At 38.2% G+C, this 13985-nt stretch overlaps 1 protein-coding gene across 2 annotated transcripts in view; it reads left to right on the top strand.

Annotated features, from left to right (window-relative positions):
- Nucleotides 1-4918: 4918 nt before the first annotated feature.
- FARS2 (phenylalanyl-tRNA synthetase 2, mitochondrial) overlaps nt 4919-13985 on the top strand; it is a 408295-nt gene continuing 399228 nt past the window's right edge. Inside the window, exons 1-2 of one of the 2 annotated variants that reach the window (XM_047732053.1) lie at nt 4919-4940; nt 5981-6615. In XM_047732053.1, coding sequence (XP_047588009.1) covers nt 6004-6615 — 612 coding nt within the window. In that variant the 5' untranslated portion in view covers nt 4919-4940; nt 5981-6003. The remainder of the gene's footprint in view (nt 4941-5980; nt 6616-13985) is intronic. The other variant, XM_047732052.1, reaches the window with a different exon arrangement.

Here is a 13985-nt window from a genome sequence, read left to right as displayed (position 1 = left end):
CTAAAGAAACTCTTATTTATACCTTTGTTTTTGTGCCCTTTCCCCCTCCATCTTATTTCTCTTTTTCAGTGGCTTCGAGTAGAGTGGAAAAATTATGGAATTTTAAAGTTAGAGACAAGGATTCGAGGCCCCTCAATTCCAGGGGAATTGAGTTATGTCATTTGTGAACCAGTATTTCTTTTTCTGTGAATTGTGACTAATAATTGTGTGTACTCCAGGAAGTGTTATTGGAATCATTAATAAGATGCATGTGAAATTATTTTTATAAAATGTAAAGCACTTGTTATGTATTTTTTCCAAAAGCTAATATTGACTTTTTGATAAAGAGCTGTACTATTTCTCATATACGTGATTCTGACTTTAACATGATTGGCTGATCTAAAGGTAGGCCTAACATTTAGTTAAGAAGGCTCCGGGGGCCCAAGAGATTGGAGTGAAGTAGGTTAAAATTGAGAGTGTGCCAGGGAGATAGATTTTCTGGTATTAAGTAATATTCAGATCAATATATTTACCTCTGCCAGACCCTTGGTTGGTGACTTTCTTGGATTCATACAGAATGTATATTAATTTTTACTTATTTTTTTATTTTTTAAAATCGATAACCTTCGAGTCTATCTAGAAATTTCTTCTCGTGACTGCTCTCTGCTATTAGGTTGTTCCTGGATAACAGGTCACCAGTTAATATACTTCTTTTTTGGCTGACTCCTGACTTTCCGGTAATCATGTCAACAATGCTCATCCTTGTTCCTCTAGTGTTTCCCTACACATTCTGAACTTACACTTTCTCCAAATAAGTTTCTTTTTTCCTTTTCAAATTTCTCATTTGTATTTATGGTTGGAAAGGGAAACATTTTCAAATTTCTCAAAATTCTCTGAATTTTTATTTTTACAAATAACTCTTAAACGAATTCCTCTAATTTTATGCATAGTGTTCTCCCCTGACCCTACTATCTAATATTCATAACTTTCATCCTGTACTATAGCATTCCTCTTTGAAAAAAAATCACATTTACTTGGTGAATGTTGAGATCATACACAATATTTTTCTTTATACATCTAAAGCTTTCCTTGGGAGATCAGGACCATCTATTACAAGTTCCCTCAGCTTCCCTTTCTTTAATTTTAGAAGTTTTAAATATTTTTGTTTATTCTGTCTTTGGTATCCTCCTTCATTTTTACATCTTCACTCATTTAATAACCCATTGTGATCTGATTTCTGTCCTCACTCATCCATTGAAATTGCTCTGTTGATGGTCATCTTGTCAAATAGTTCTTTACTTTGCCCGTCACCTAACCTCTTTGTTATGTTTTATTCTGTTAGCCAATTTTTTCCCTATCCTTTCCTGTTTTTCCTCTTTCACTTCTTCCCTCCTCTTTTATTCAGTATAATATGAAACGCTAAACTCTGGGTATATGAAGATTTACATAAGAGAGAGAGAGAAGGGAGTATATGTTCTACTTTCAAGAACCACATAGTCTATGGGTGCTTGGGTGGCTCACTTGGTTAAGTGTCTGCCTTTGGCTCAGGTTGTGATCCCAGGATCCTGGGATCAAGTCCCACATCAGGCCCCTGGCTTGGTGGAGAGCTTGCTTCTTCCTCTCCCTCTGCTGCTCTCCCTGCTTGTGCATTCTCTTTCTCTCTGTCAAATAAATAAATAAAATCTTACCAAAAAAAATGAACCACATAGTCTAACAACAAGACAGACAAATATTAATATGGGATAACTTCTAAGATTTTGGTCTTTTGCCCATTTTTATTTTTGCTCTTACCTGCCCATGGATTTTCACATACCTTTATAATGTTAACTCTTTATACACATAATTTTCAGGGTCTACATTTCTAGCATTAATCTCTCACTTCATTTTCAAACCCATACCTCAGACTGATTCCTAGAAATTGTAATATGACTATCTTTAGTCATATTTAACTTTAACCTGTCCAAAGCTGTTTCCCTCTTCAACCAGAAATACATATATGAAAATCATTTGAACAAACAAAATCCATTCTGTGTTTCCTGTCTCAGTAAATAACTTTACTGTTTTCTCTGTTACCTGGTCTCTAGAATTCTCTGTGTCATTTTAATTCTTGATTAAACTCATCTTTTACATATTGGGCATTGAGTTAAGTATATTATGAACAGGATCTAGTTTAATTCTTTTACCATGAGATATTGTTTTCTATGTCCTTATCCATGAGAAACTCGAGAGTCAGAAAGGGCAAGCCATGTGTCCAAGAGTAATACACAGTGCCTGAGTGGCTGACTTAGGGTCACACCCACGTGGGTGTTTCTGCAAAGTGTGGTCTTTTGCCCTTGGTATTGTATTGACTCCTCTCACAGCTGGTCTCACAGTCTTCTGTAATGATATTAGCATGTTTAATATCCACATTTATACTTTTGTTACTTTTAGTGGCTCTATAATCTGCATGTATTTGTGACTAGGAAGATATTCTTAGTAGTGTGGAAGAATTTTTCAGTGCATTAAGCTAAAGCAGGGCTCAGTGAGCTTGTTCTGTATGACAAGATAATAAGTGTTTTAGGTCTTTATGAGCTATCCGGTCTCTGTGACAACTGTTTAGCTCTGCCTTCGTGGTAGAGAAGCTACCACAGACAGTATTTAAATGAATGGGCATTGCTGCATTCCAATCAAACTTTATATACAAAAACAGGACACGGGCAAGTTTGGCTTACCGTTCTTGGTGACAAAGTATTTCATTTCCACCATCTAAACTAATGGGTTTTATTTATTAATTTATTTATTCATGTATTCATTTGTGCATTTAAAATGCATTTATGTATAATCTAAATTGCTTAGGTAAGAGAGAAGAGAGGTAATTAAGGAGGTGTAATTTGAATTTAACAGTTGGGAACTATCGATTGAGAAGTACTTGAGTTGGTCAGAGTTGTGAACTTTGTTCATGGGGAGGTGTAAGAGTGTGTGAGTTGCATGATCTCTTTGAGTCTTAGTTTCTTTGTAATGTGTAGGAATAACGCTTACCTCACAGTGTTGTTGAAAGTGTGAGATGGAAGCCCACCGTATCAATAGAGGGATAGCTGTTATCGGTAGTGTCACGGTCCCCGGTCTCTTGTGTTTTCCATATGAACTCTTTGTTTCTTTTTTTTTCTTAAGTAAATATTTTATTTATTTGAGAGAGAGAGAGAGCTTGAGTGCGGGGGAGGGAGGCAGAGGGAGAAGCAGGCTCCCGCTGAGCAGGCCTCAATCCCAGGACCCCAGGATCAAGATCTGAGCTGAAGGCAGACACTTGACCAACTGAGCCACCCAGGTGCCTGGAACTGTTTCTTATAGAGAAATTTAAGAGACAGTAAGAATGGAATTTCCTTCCCAGATGGAAGTGGGAAAGCTATCATAATCTTATTCTTGCTTTGTAATAAATGACAATAGAAAAAAATCCCAAATAATTGTTTTGGGTGGGGAGAAGTCATGGTGGGGAATATATGCCGGGCTGAGCAGATAAAAAGTCTGTAAAGGAAGACAAGAAAATTAAATTTTCCTCAGTAAGCTGAGGGTGGGGTGAGGAGAACAAAGCAGGGGCACGAGGATGGGGCATGTATGTGGGAACAGGACCTAGAAGTGGGTTTGGATGTGTGAAGGGCTGGGAACCAAGAAGGAAAAGGTAGTCAGCAACCCGTGAGCAACTACACCAATGGCACCGTCCCCAGAATTCTGGACTTTGCATGTAGCATATGCCTTTGGAGGAAGAGATGCTTTCTTGTGTCTTGCCAAGGGTGCTGGGCTGGGTAGCTAAAAACCTCATAGTGTGACTTCGCGTGAAGATGTGGAAGGTGGCACGAGCATATTTAAAATTTCTATCTATTGCATTGACAAGCCACTGAACGCTGTAGATGGGAAGACAGATTTTCGTTGAAGTTCAGCCAAAAACACTTTTGAAACAACTGACAAAATAGTGTCATAGATGAATAATCCAGGAAGTTCCTGGGTATCTTCTCTCATGATGGCAGTCTCCTGCAAAGGTGCTACGCTGAAGCTTCTAATAAGCAGTCACACACATGCACAATAATGTAACTTGTAGCTAGATATTTTCAGTTACACTTTGGAATGGGGGCACTGTGCTGCCTGGGTACATACTCAGTATGCTTTTGATGTCACTCGGAACAATGGGATTCCCTCCTAATGCAGCTTACTGTCAAGAAAGTAGGTGGTTTCTTAGTATGATTATAGGGCCCTCGAAGTAAAATAAGCACATGGTTGTATGCTTTAAAGTAGCCCAATAGATAAAAAAATTCCAAAATTTTGAAGATGATTTATGTGATTTAAGTTCATAGTAAATTTTTTTTTTTTTTTTTTTTTTTTTTTTTTTTTTTTGCGAACATAGGGATAAAACAGCTAAAGATTTTCCTTACTGAGTCCCCCAAGTCAACTTAAAACTTGTTTCTGTGACCCTGGGGAATGAACATGACACTGTGGTTCAGAATCTTCCCCTGTTGTTTTGTTTTAACTCTTCTGGTACTCTAGAGTTCATTCAGCTCCACCTGGCTCTTTGTCACCTGATCCGTGACGTGACCAGCCCGTATCAGGTGATTGCTGAAGAGACTTTCCACTGTGACACTGATGCTCTTCTTTAATTAATTAATGTGGTGTTCTTCTTATATTAAATTGTAGACATTTTTTAAAAAAGATTTTATTTATTTGAGAGCGAGCACAAGTGATGAGGGGTGTGCACAGAGGGAGAGGGAGAAGCAGACCCCCTGCTAAGCAGGGAGCCCTGCGTTGGGCTGATCCCCAGCTCCTGGGGTCCCAGGATTATGACCTGAGCCAAAGGCAGGTGCTTAACTGACTGAGCCACCCATGTGCCCCAAATTCTTGGCAGGTCTGTAAAAAGGATCCGGTCTATGCTCTGTCTTCTGGCTGCTCTGTATCCCTTCCCAAGCAAGTATGGCCCCGTTCCTGGTTTACTATAGGTGCGTTGTAGAAACTTGTTCTTTTACAAAGCAAAAATAGAATGGTGGGATGTTGCATTGACATTTAGTTGAAATGACACAACCAGATGTGAGGATAGAAAAGATTCGCATTTTATAAAAATAACTTCAGCTGTCCATTGGTATAGTCTATCACGTTGTGTAATATTTCCTTAAGTTGTTAATTTTTGAAATTTATTTATTTTTAATTTTTTAATTTTAAGATTTTTATTCATTAGAGAGAGTGAGTGAGCACAATTGCGGGAGGGGCAGAGGGAGAGGGAGAAGCAGGCTCCCCACTGAGTAGGGAGCCCAGGATCATGACCTGAGGAGAAGGCAGATGCTTTACCTATTGAGCCACCCAGATACTTGGGTTTTTCATTTTTATTTTTTCATTTTTATTTTTATAAATATTAAATAAAAATCACCAGCACCCAGAGTGGTGTATTTTATTTGAAACATCAGAAAAAGTAAATGTAGTAACGGTTTTATAACATTATGTAATAACATTCTCTAATGCAGTGGAATAATGTAGAAGTCCTGTCTCTCAAAGGTAAACAGAACTTTGTAGTTAAGGAGGATGTTTCAAATATCCCCTCTTCTATTGTATATACTCATGTGCTTCCATTAACTATGAGACATTGCTAGGTCAACCAAACCCTGTCCTTTAGACGATCCCCCTAAACTTTTTGATTCAAGAATATAGTCCAAATAAAAGTAAATTATCACATTTAAAATTTTATTCAACCTGAGGGATTCAGGACATGAAATGACGTGATAAAGGAAGTTTTCTTCAAACCCATGGAAGGACAGCTAGAGAATAGGGATCTAAAAGTGAGGTTCAAGGTTCTTTTGGTTTAGAGCAGTACCTATTAAGCCTCTGTCAGCAGATTTCCTTAATGGGATCTTCGGTCTGTCTGAAGGAGGCAGTGGGGGAAACAGATGTCAGTAGGATAATGGGAGGTTGGTAGGAGACACAAAGGATGAGTTTAATTTCTATAGAGTGAAGCTTGACTTGTGCTTTGCATGTGTGCTCTTTCTAGAATCTGTGAAAGAAGTTTCTACAATGGTTTGCTCAGCTCTCAGGAGAGTTGCCCAGGTGCATGCTTACCTGGTGAGGAAGTCCAGTAGTGTCTCCAAAGGCCATCATTGTCAGGCCTTGGGCTCGAGACCTGCTGCTTCGGAGTCTGCTGCCCGAGGAGCTCCAGGTGGCATGGTGGAGTTGCTGGGCAAATCTTATCTTCAGGATGACTATAGCAACCTCTCCCGGAAGGTCCTCTCCAAGGTCGGCAGGAATCTGCACCACCAGCAGCATCACCCGCTCTGGCTGATCAAGGAGAGGGTGAAGGAGCACTTCTACAAGCAGTATGTGGGCCGCTTTGGGACTCCGCTGTTCTCGGTCTATGATGACCTTTCTCCAGTGGTCACCACCTGGCAGAACTTTGACAGCCTGCTCATCCCAGCTGACCACCCCAGCAGGAAGAAGGGAGACAACTATTACCTGAACAGGACTCACATGCTGCGAGCACACACGTCTGCACACCAGTGGGACCTGCTGCGCGCCGGACTGGATGCCTTCCTGGTGGTGGGCGATGTCTACCGGCGCGACCAGATCGACTCCCAGCACTACCCAGTGTTCCACCAGCTGGAGGGCGTCCGACTCTTCTCTCAGCATGAGGTGAGCCTTGAGACAGTTCTTTCCATTGATAGCATGGACATTCTTGTTGAGGTCACTAAAGTTTATCTCAGTGAAACAGGTTGTCCTTGACCTCATTTTGCCTTTGTGAATTATGCATCCTTGATGGTTTCCTTTGTCCAGGCCAAGCCTCAATATTTTTTGATCAATTTGTTGTGTTAGTACCTGCAGGAATGAGTGGGCTTTGGTTTTCCCCCGTTTGAGCTTAGTCTTTCAATACTGACCTGCCTTTCTCTAGGTTTCTTCATATGAATGAATAGTCGGTGGCTCAAATTTATCCTCAGTCCAGGATGGTTAAGATACAGTGCTGAAACCTATGGTCAAGTTACTCCAATTCTTAGTCAGTAAAAATTAATTAGGTATTCATACTATTAGACATTAATGAATTTCTTGTACCGTAGAGGGGACTGACAATTTATTGGCTCAGGTTGGAAACTGTGTTCTGTTCTCAAGCTCTTCACTTATCCTCCCTTCCTTTACATTTGTAGGAGTTTTACATTTCTTTCTTTGTGAGATGCCTAAGTTGTTGCTGTTGCCGAAATATATGTTTGGATGCTTAGAGGTTTTTGATCAGGAAATCTGATATTCTGGTTATTCTCCAAAGCACTCAACACCTTATGTTTTTGTTAGCTGATACCATAATATACTGATTTCCTAATTTCTTTTGGCAAATTATGAAAATCCCTAAAAGCTTGAGTCTGTTTCCTAAAAACCTGCAATACCACTTGCCTTTCATTCATACATTTTTAAATCTCTGCTTTTATGTAAGAAACAAATGGAATAAAAGGAGGCCCAGGAAATATTTCACTTTACCCTTTCTGCACTTCTTCCCCCCTGTTCATCAAAGCAGGAGGAACAGTTTCCTCCCATGAACAGATGCTAAATGGGTTGTGGGACATGGAAAGGAATAGTATATGATCCCTAGGCTAAGAAGGAACCATTGTTTTGTTGTAGTAAGTGAGTCACGTTGTATGAGACGACTGTTTGCCTCAGGATGTGCTGTTTTCCTGTGGGTCTGTGATACCCCAGCACTAGGTGAACTTCACACGGAAAGGCCACCTCATGCTGGATTGCAGAGCTGCTTAAATGAGCGTTCTTACTACTTGGAATAGCTGACGGTATTCTAAGTTAGGATTAATACTATTAATCAGGGTATGGGTTTTTTAGGAAATGAAAAAGAAACAAGGATAGTCAGGTCGCAGCCTAGGAAATGTGACCAAGTGATAGAATGTCGCCTACAATTAATGTGCTGGAGGGGATGTATGCTAGTGAGACAGTGTCCGGGTCACGGTAGCCGGCCGGTGCTCAGTCTAGCTTCCCTCATTAAAAAATGAGAAAAGAAAGTACTCACTGATTTGTAAGCCTGAATGCCATGAAAGTGGCAGTGAGAGCTTTGACACTTACACTAGCATTTTAATGGAGGAAAAATCCAGGCTACCTTAGAAGGTGGAAAAGAGGAAGAGGGGTAGGAAACTGGCTTTATCTTGTTTCATGTTTATTTGGGATCCAGTCCAACTTAGTCATTAGTGGACATGGCTAATCCAGACTGATAATGTTACTGTATATTCTGCCTTATCGTTAAAAAAATTAAACATAAACACACACACACACATAACTAATAATACAGTTTGATGAGGAATTCCATGTTCATTGTTTCTCATTTATTCCTCTTAATAAAACCCTCATGAAATCAGTTGTTTCCACTTTAACCATGAGGAATCTGAAGTCCCTAAAGGTTGTCCAAGGTTATCCGCCCAGTTCATTGCCCATTCTGCTGCCTTCTGTTGCTTTTTAGGGAGCTGTTTTGTAAGTGGGACCTGCTTATGACTCAAGTGGTTTGTTAGTTTTAAGAATGGTGTTGGGGCTTGGGATGCTTGGGTGGCTCAGTTGTTAAGCGTCTGCCTTCGGCTTAGGTAATGATCCCAAGGTCCTGGGATCGAGTCCCACACAGGCTCCCAGCTTGGTGGGAAGTTTGCTTCTCCCTCTGCCTGCTGCTCCCCCTGTGTCTGCTCGCATGCTCTTTCTCTCTCTCTGACAAATAAATAAGTAAATCTTTAAAAAAAAAAATGATGTTGGGGGGACAGAGGTTTTTGTTTTTGTTTTTTGTTTTTGATTTTTTTTTTTTTATTTGTTCATTTTAGCATGGTCTCAACTAAAGTGTTGGGATTAAGTCTGACCTAATCTTAACCATCAAAAAAATTTTTTCCTTTCAGTTTATTCCCATAGAACATGATTTTTCAGTGATTTTAATCATGTTACCTATGTAATTTAAAAATTATATTGTACACCATACACAAAGATAAACTCGAAATGGATAAAAGACCTCAACATGAGGCAGGAATCCATCAGAATCCTAGAGGAGAACATAGGCAGTAACCTCTTCGATATCGGCCACAGCAACTTCTTTCAAGATATGTCTCCAACGGCAAAGGAAACAAAAGTGAAAATGAATTTTTGGGACTTCATCAAGATCAAAAGCTTCTACACAGCAAAGGAAACAGTGAACAAAACAAAGAGGCAACCCATGGAATGGGAGAAGATATTCACAAATGATAGTACAGACAAAGGGCTGATATCCAGGATCTATAAAGAACTCCTCAAACTCAACACACACAAAACAGATAATCATGTCAAAAAATGGGCAGAAGACATGAATAGACACTTCTCCAATGAAGACATACAAATGGCTAACAGACACATGAAAAAATGTTCATCATCACTAACCATCAGGGAGATTCAAATCAAAACCACATTGAGATACCACCTTACACCAGTTAGAATGGCCAAAATTAACAAGAGAGTAAATAACGTGTGTTGGAGAGGATACGGAGAAAGGGGAACCCTCTTACACTATTGGTGGGAATGCAAGTTGGTACAGCCATTTTGGAAAACAGTGTGGAGGTTCCTCAAGAAATTAAAAATAGAGCTTCCCTATGACCCTGCAATTGCACTACTGGGTATTTACCCCAAAGATACAGATGTAGTGAAAAGAAGGGTCATCTGTACTCCAATGTTCATAGCAGCAATGGCCAAGGTCACCAAATCGTGGAAAGAATCAAGATGCCCTTCAATAGACAAATGGATAAGGAAGATGTGGTCCATATACGCTACGGAGTATTATGCCTCCATCAGAAAGGATGAATACCCAACTTTTGTATCAACATGGACGGAACTGGAAGAGATTGTGCTGAGTGAAATAAGTCAAACAGAGAGAGTCAATTATCATATGGTTTCACTTATTTGTGGAGCATAAGAAATAACACAGAGGATATGGGGAGATGGAGAGGAGAAGGGAGTTGGGGGAAATTGGAGGGGGAGATGAACCATGAGAGACTGTGGACTCTGAAAAACAATCTAAGGGTTTTAAAGGGGCAGGGGGTAGGAGCTTGGGTGAGCCTAGTGATGGGTATTATTGAGTGCACGTATTGCATGGAACACTGGGTGTGGTATACATAAACAATGAATTCTGGTACACTGAAAAGAAATTAAAAAAAATAAAATATGGGATGTAGATAAAGTTCTTCTGTTACTAAATAATCTTTGTAAGTATTGTTTCAATCCCTATAAGGTATACTTCAACAAGAAGAAAAGTAAATACAGGGTTCTGGGTAAAAGAAACAGGGGTAAGCCTAGAAATGGATGAACAGTGACAATATATATTTTAACTATTGATTGATATTGGTTTTCGTAAAAAGGTTAAGTGTATCAGTACTCACAAATCTAAATAGGCTAAACCTACCAATTACAGACATACATGACCAGAGTGGGCATTTTTCAGTGACAAAGCCTAAACAAAATCATACCAGAGGCTGAAAATAAAGGGCAGGAAAAAGATAGGTTAAGCAAATACCAGAAGAAAGCTGGAACAGCAATATTAATATTAGACAAAATAGAATTTGTGGCAAAAATTGGTAAATATGAATAAAGAGGGATAATATATCAACCACAATGCTTTATGAATCAGGAATTTCAATGTGCCCAACATCATAGCCATAATACATAAACCAGAACTGGAGAAATAAAGTTAAATTTGACAAATTCATAATCATAGTAGAAGATTTTAAATGACTTCAATAAAAAATCAGTGGCTTAAGAAAACAAAGTGAATAAAATGAGTAAAGATATAGACAACCTGAAAACATGATTAATAGGCTTGACTTATGTTTATTTTTAAAGTTCTGAAACTAAAAATAAAATTCTGTAACTATACAGATCCACACAGAAATTCCATACTCACAGTTGGGGGTATGTAGTCACGTGGGATACTTAAAATAAGTTGTCTATGTACTGGTTGACAGCTAAAGTCTAAACAAATGTCAACAAATCAATAACATAAATAGAACTCTGCTTGACTAGGATGTAGTTATGTAGAAATGTCTTTGGATATTTAAAAACTCACAATTGTAGATTCCTGGGATAAAGAGAAATATTATAGTAAATTGCAAATTACTTATTAATCAGCATTGAAAATATTCTCTTGAAACTGCTCAGATATGCAGGAAAATAGTCACTTTATTTTGTAGAAACTTGGTAGACCCCACTTAAATTGTGTGATCACAGTTAACATTAATAAAGCAAGATGTGTGGGATGTAGATAAAGACATACTTGTAGTACATTTAGTTTAAATATATTTAGGAAAAATTTAAAACCCTGAAAAATCAATGAATTAAGTGTCATTTTAAGATGCTAAAGCAAACAACATTCTATTAAAAAAGTAGAAGGGAGGTGGGTTGTATATTTTTTAATAGTCCCAATTCTTACAAAACAGATACAGCAACTGGAATAGCAAAGCCTATCTCAAGACAAGTCGGTGACAAGGTCACCCTAGAATCTTCACAGATGGCGGGAACTCACAGCTGCCAGCCAGAAGATCTGCATTGTGTCAGAAACTGAGGCCACAGAGGGAACTAGTGAGGGCTGAGGGGAGGAGAGCTTCTTCTGAGTTTCTCAGGGAACAAACTTTGGACAACCAAATTTATTCGTGGGGCTTTGACATTTAGTGTTAGTAATAACATTGTTCACCAATGACCACCAACATCACAAAAAGAGGGCCAGGGCCAGATTTTCAGGTCTCCTGATAGAAGAATACAATGGCAACTCTAAAGTCTTGCCAAAATACTTGAACCTGAATTTGATCAAATCTCTAGATCCAGCTCCAAATTTATAGGAAGTACAGAGGACAGAGAAACATGTTAAACTCTGCCATGGAGAATTAATAAGCAAAATCCAACCTGTGGGAAATGCGACAGCATTGCTTCTCAAGATGTGATGTGGATAATGAAATAAGCAGAAAAATCAAAAGGAAGACCTTAGAAATGTTTAAGCAGCAGTGTTTAGAAATGTTCAAGCCATCATATTCAAGCACGCCAACAGTGGACTTCCTTCATGGAGTAGCATGTAAACTGGTCCCAGTGTTCTTCCCCACTCCTGGCTAGTTGCATGTGCTCGGTCTGTGTGATAGTCATGCACACGAGGGCCCTGTCTCAGTCTGAGACCAACTGGAAATCTTCAACTGTCCCTTCTGCATAGACAGCTTGAGAAGCACTGCTCTGCAGGACAAATGGTTCAGTTTCGTCAAATGAACTGCAAGAAAAATAAAAGGGAAATATACCTGTAGAGTAAAAGATCAAGCAATCACAATGCTTAGATCCTATCAAGAGAAACCATCTTTAAGGAAAAAATCATTTGAAGCCATTGGAATTTGAATGCTCAATGAATATCTGAATTTAAGGAGTTCTTTATCTTTATTTTTATTTTTTAAGGTATGCTTGTGGCATTATATTTCTAGAAAGTCAATTTCCTTTAGATTTACATATTGGAGTACCAGTGAGTGAAATGATCAGATGTCTGGTTTAATTCAGAATAATATGGGGCTAGGCATGTGGGGGTGAATGGAAGAGGATTGGTCATGAATTGTTAATTACTGAAGCTGGGTGCTGGATACACGAGGGATCTTTATCCTTTCTACTTTCGTGTGTGTTTGAAATTTTTCTGATAAAAGATTAAGGAAAAAGACTGAACGAAGAACACTGGTGTTAGTCAGTCAATCAGAAAAACATTTGTTGAACACACACTGGGGTTCAGGTTTGTAAGATGGTATTAGACAATCATGAGATGCTCCTTGGTTTCATGTGGAAGACAGCTGTTAAGATTAAAAAACAAACAGGAGGCAGAAGATATTAATCATACAAGATTACAGTGCATAAATAATGAATTTTGGAACATGGAAAAACATAAAATTAAATTAAAAAATATGGAAAAAAAAGAAGATTACATTGCATACAATAGAAGACTGAAATCAATTAAACCTGGGATTAATAGCCTCACTTCCATCATTCTGAGGTGATTTTACATGTTTTTACCAAGTCTGGAAGACTTGTATGGTCTGTTTCAGAGAATAGAGAGACCTATCAAGCTCATTTTATGAGGTTAGACATGTTAATATACAAACTAGATGAAAAAGAAAATTTTAGAAGTTTCATTTTTATGAACATAGATGATTCTCTATTTTAATGAACAGATATAGAATTATTACATGAAATATTTGCAAATTTAATTCACTGGTGTATTGTGTCCTACCACGTTATTATTATACATTTATTCCATTATATGATATTTAACTGATGTAAGGAGAAGAAGCATGTGATCACCTCAATAGATGTAGAAAAGTAATTTGACAGCATTTAATGTTTTATGACATAAAAAAAGCATTTGATGACATTAGAGACTCGATAAAAACTTTTAGCAGACTAGGAATAGAAGGGAACTTTTTTTTTCTTCTACTTTTTTTTTTTTTTTTAAAAGATTTTATCTATTTGAGAGAAAGAGAGAGTGAAAGAGCACAAGCCAGGGGGAGAGACAAAGGGAGAGGGAGAAGTAGACTCCATTGAATTGTGAGACTTAATCCCAGGATCCTGGGATGGTGACCCGAGCCGAAGGCAGATGCTTACCCGACTGAGCCACTCTGGCGCCCCTAGAAGGGAACTTTCTTAAATAATATTTGTCAAGCAGTCACAGCAAAGATCATAACTGGTGAGTCATTATAAATATTTCTATCAAAATAAGCAACAATTCAGGATCACTTGCCATCACAGCTTCTATTCATCATTGTGTGGGAAGTTCTACTTTATGTAGTAAGCCAGAAAGAGAAATGGAAGGTATAAGCATTGGAAAATATGAGATTAAAGTTGCTTAATTTTATTTTATTAAAAATAAATAAATTAATAAATAAAATAATAAATTATTTTATTAAAAATAAATTGTATTATTTATTTATTTTTAAGATTTTATTTATTTGAGAGAGAGAAGAGAGAGAGAGAGCATGGGATGTGGGAAAGAGGGTTAGAGGGAG

This window comes from Lutra lutra, chromosome 6 (assembly GCF_902655055.1).
Source record: "Lutra lutra chromosome 6, mLutLut1.2, whole genome shotgun sequence".
NCBI lineage: Eukaryota > Metazoa > Chordata > Mammalia > Carnivora > Mustelidae > Lutra > Lutra lutra.
Note: the sequence above shows the minus strand (reverse complement) of the source record. Positions and strands in the feature narration are given on the sequence as shown.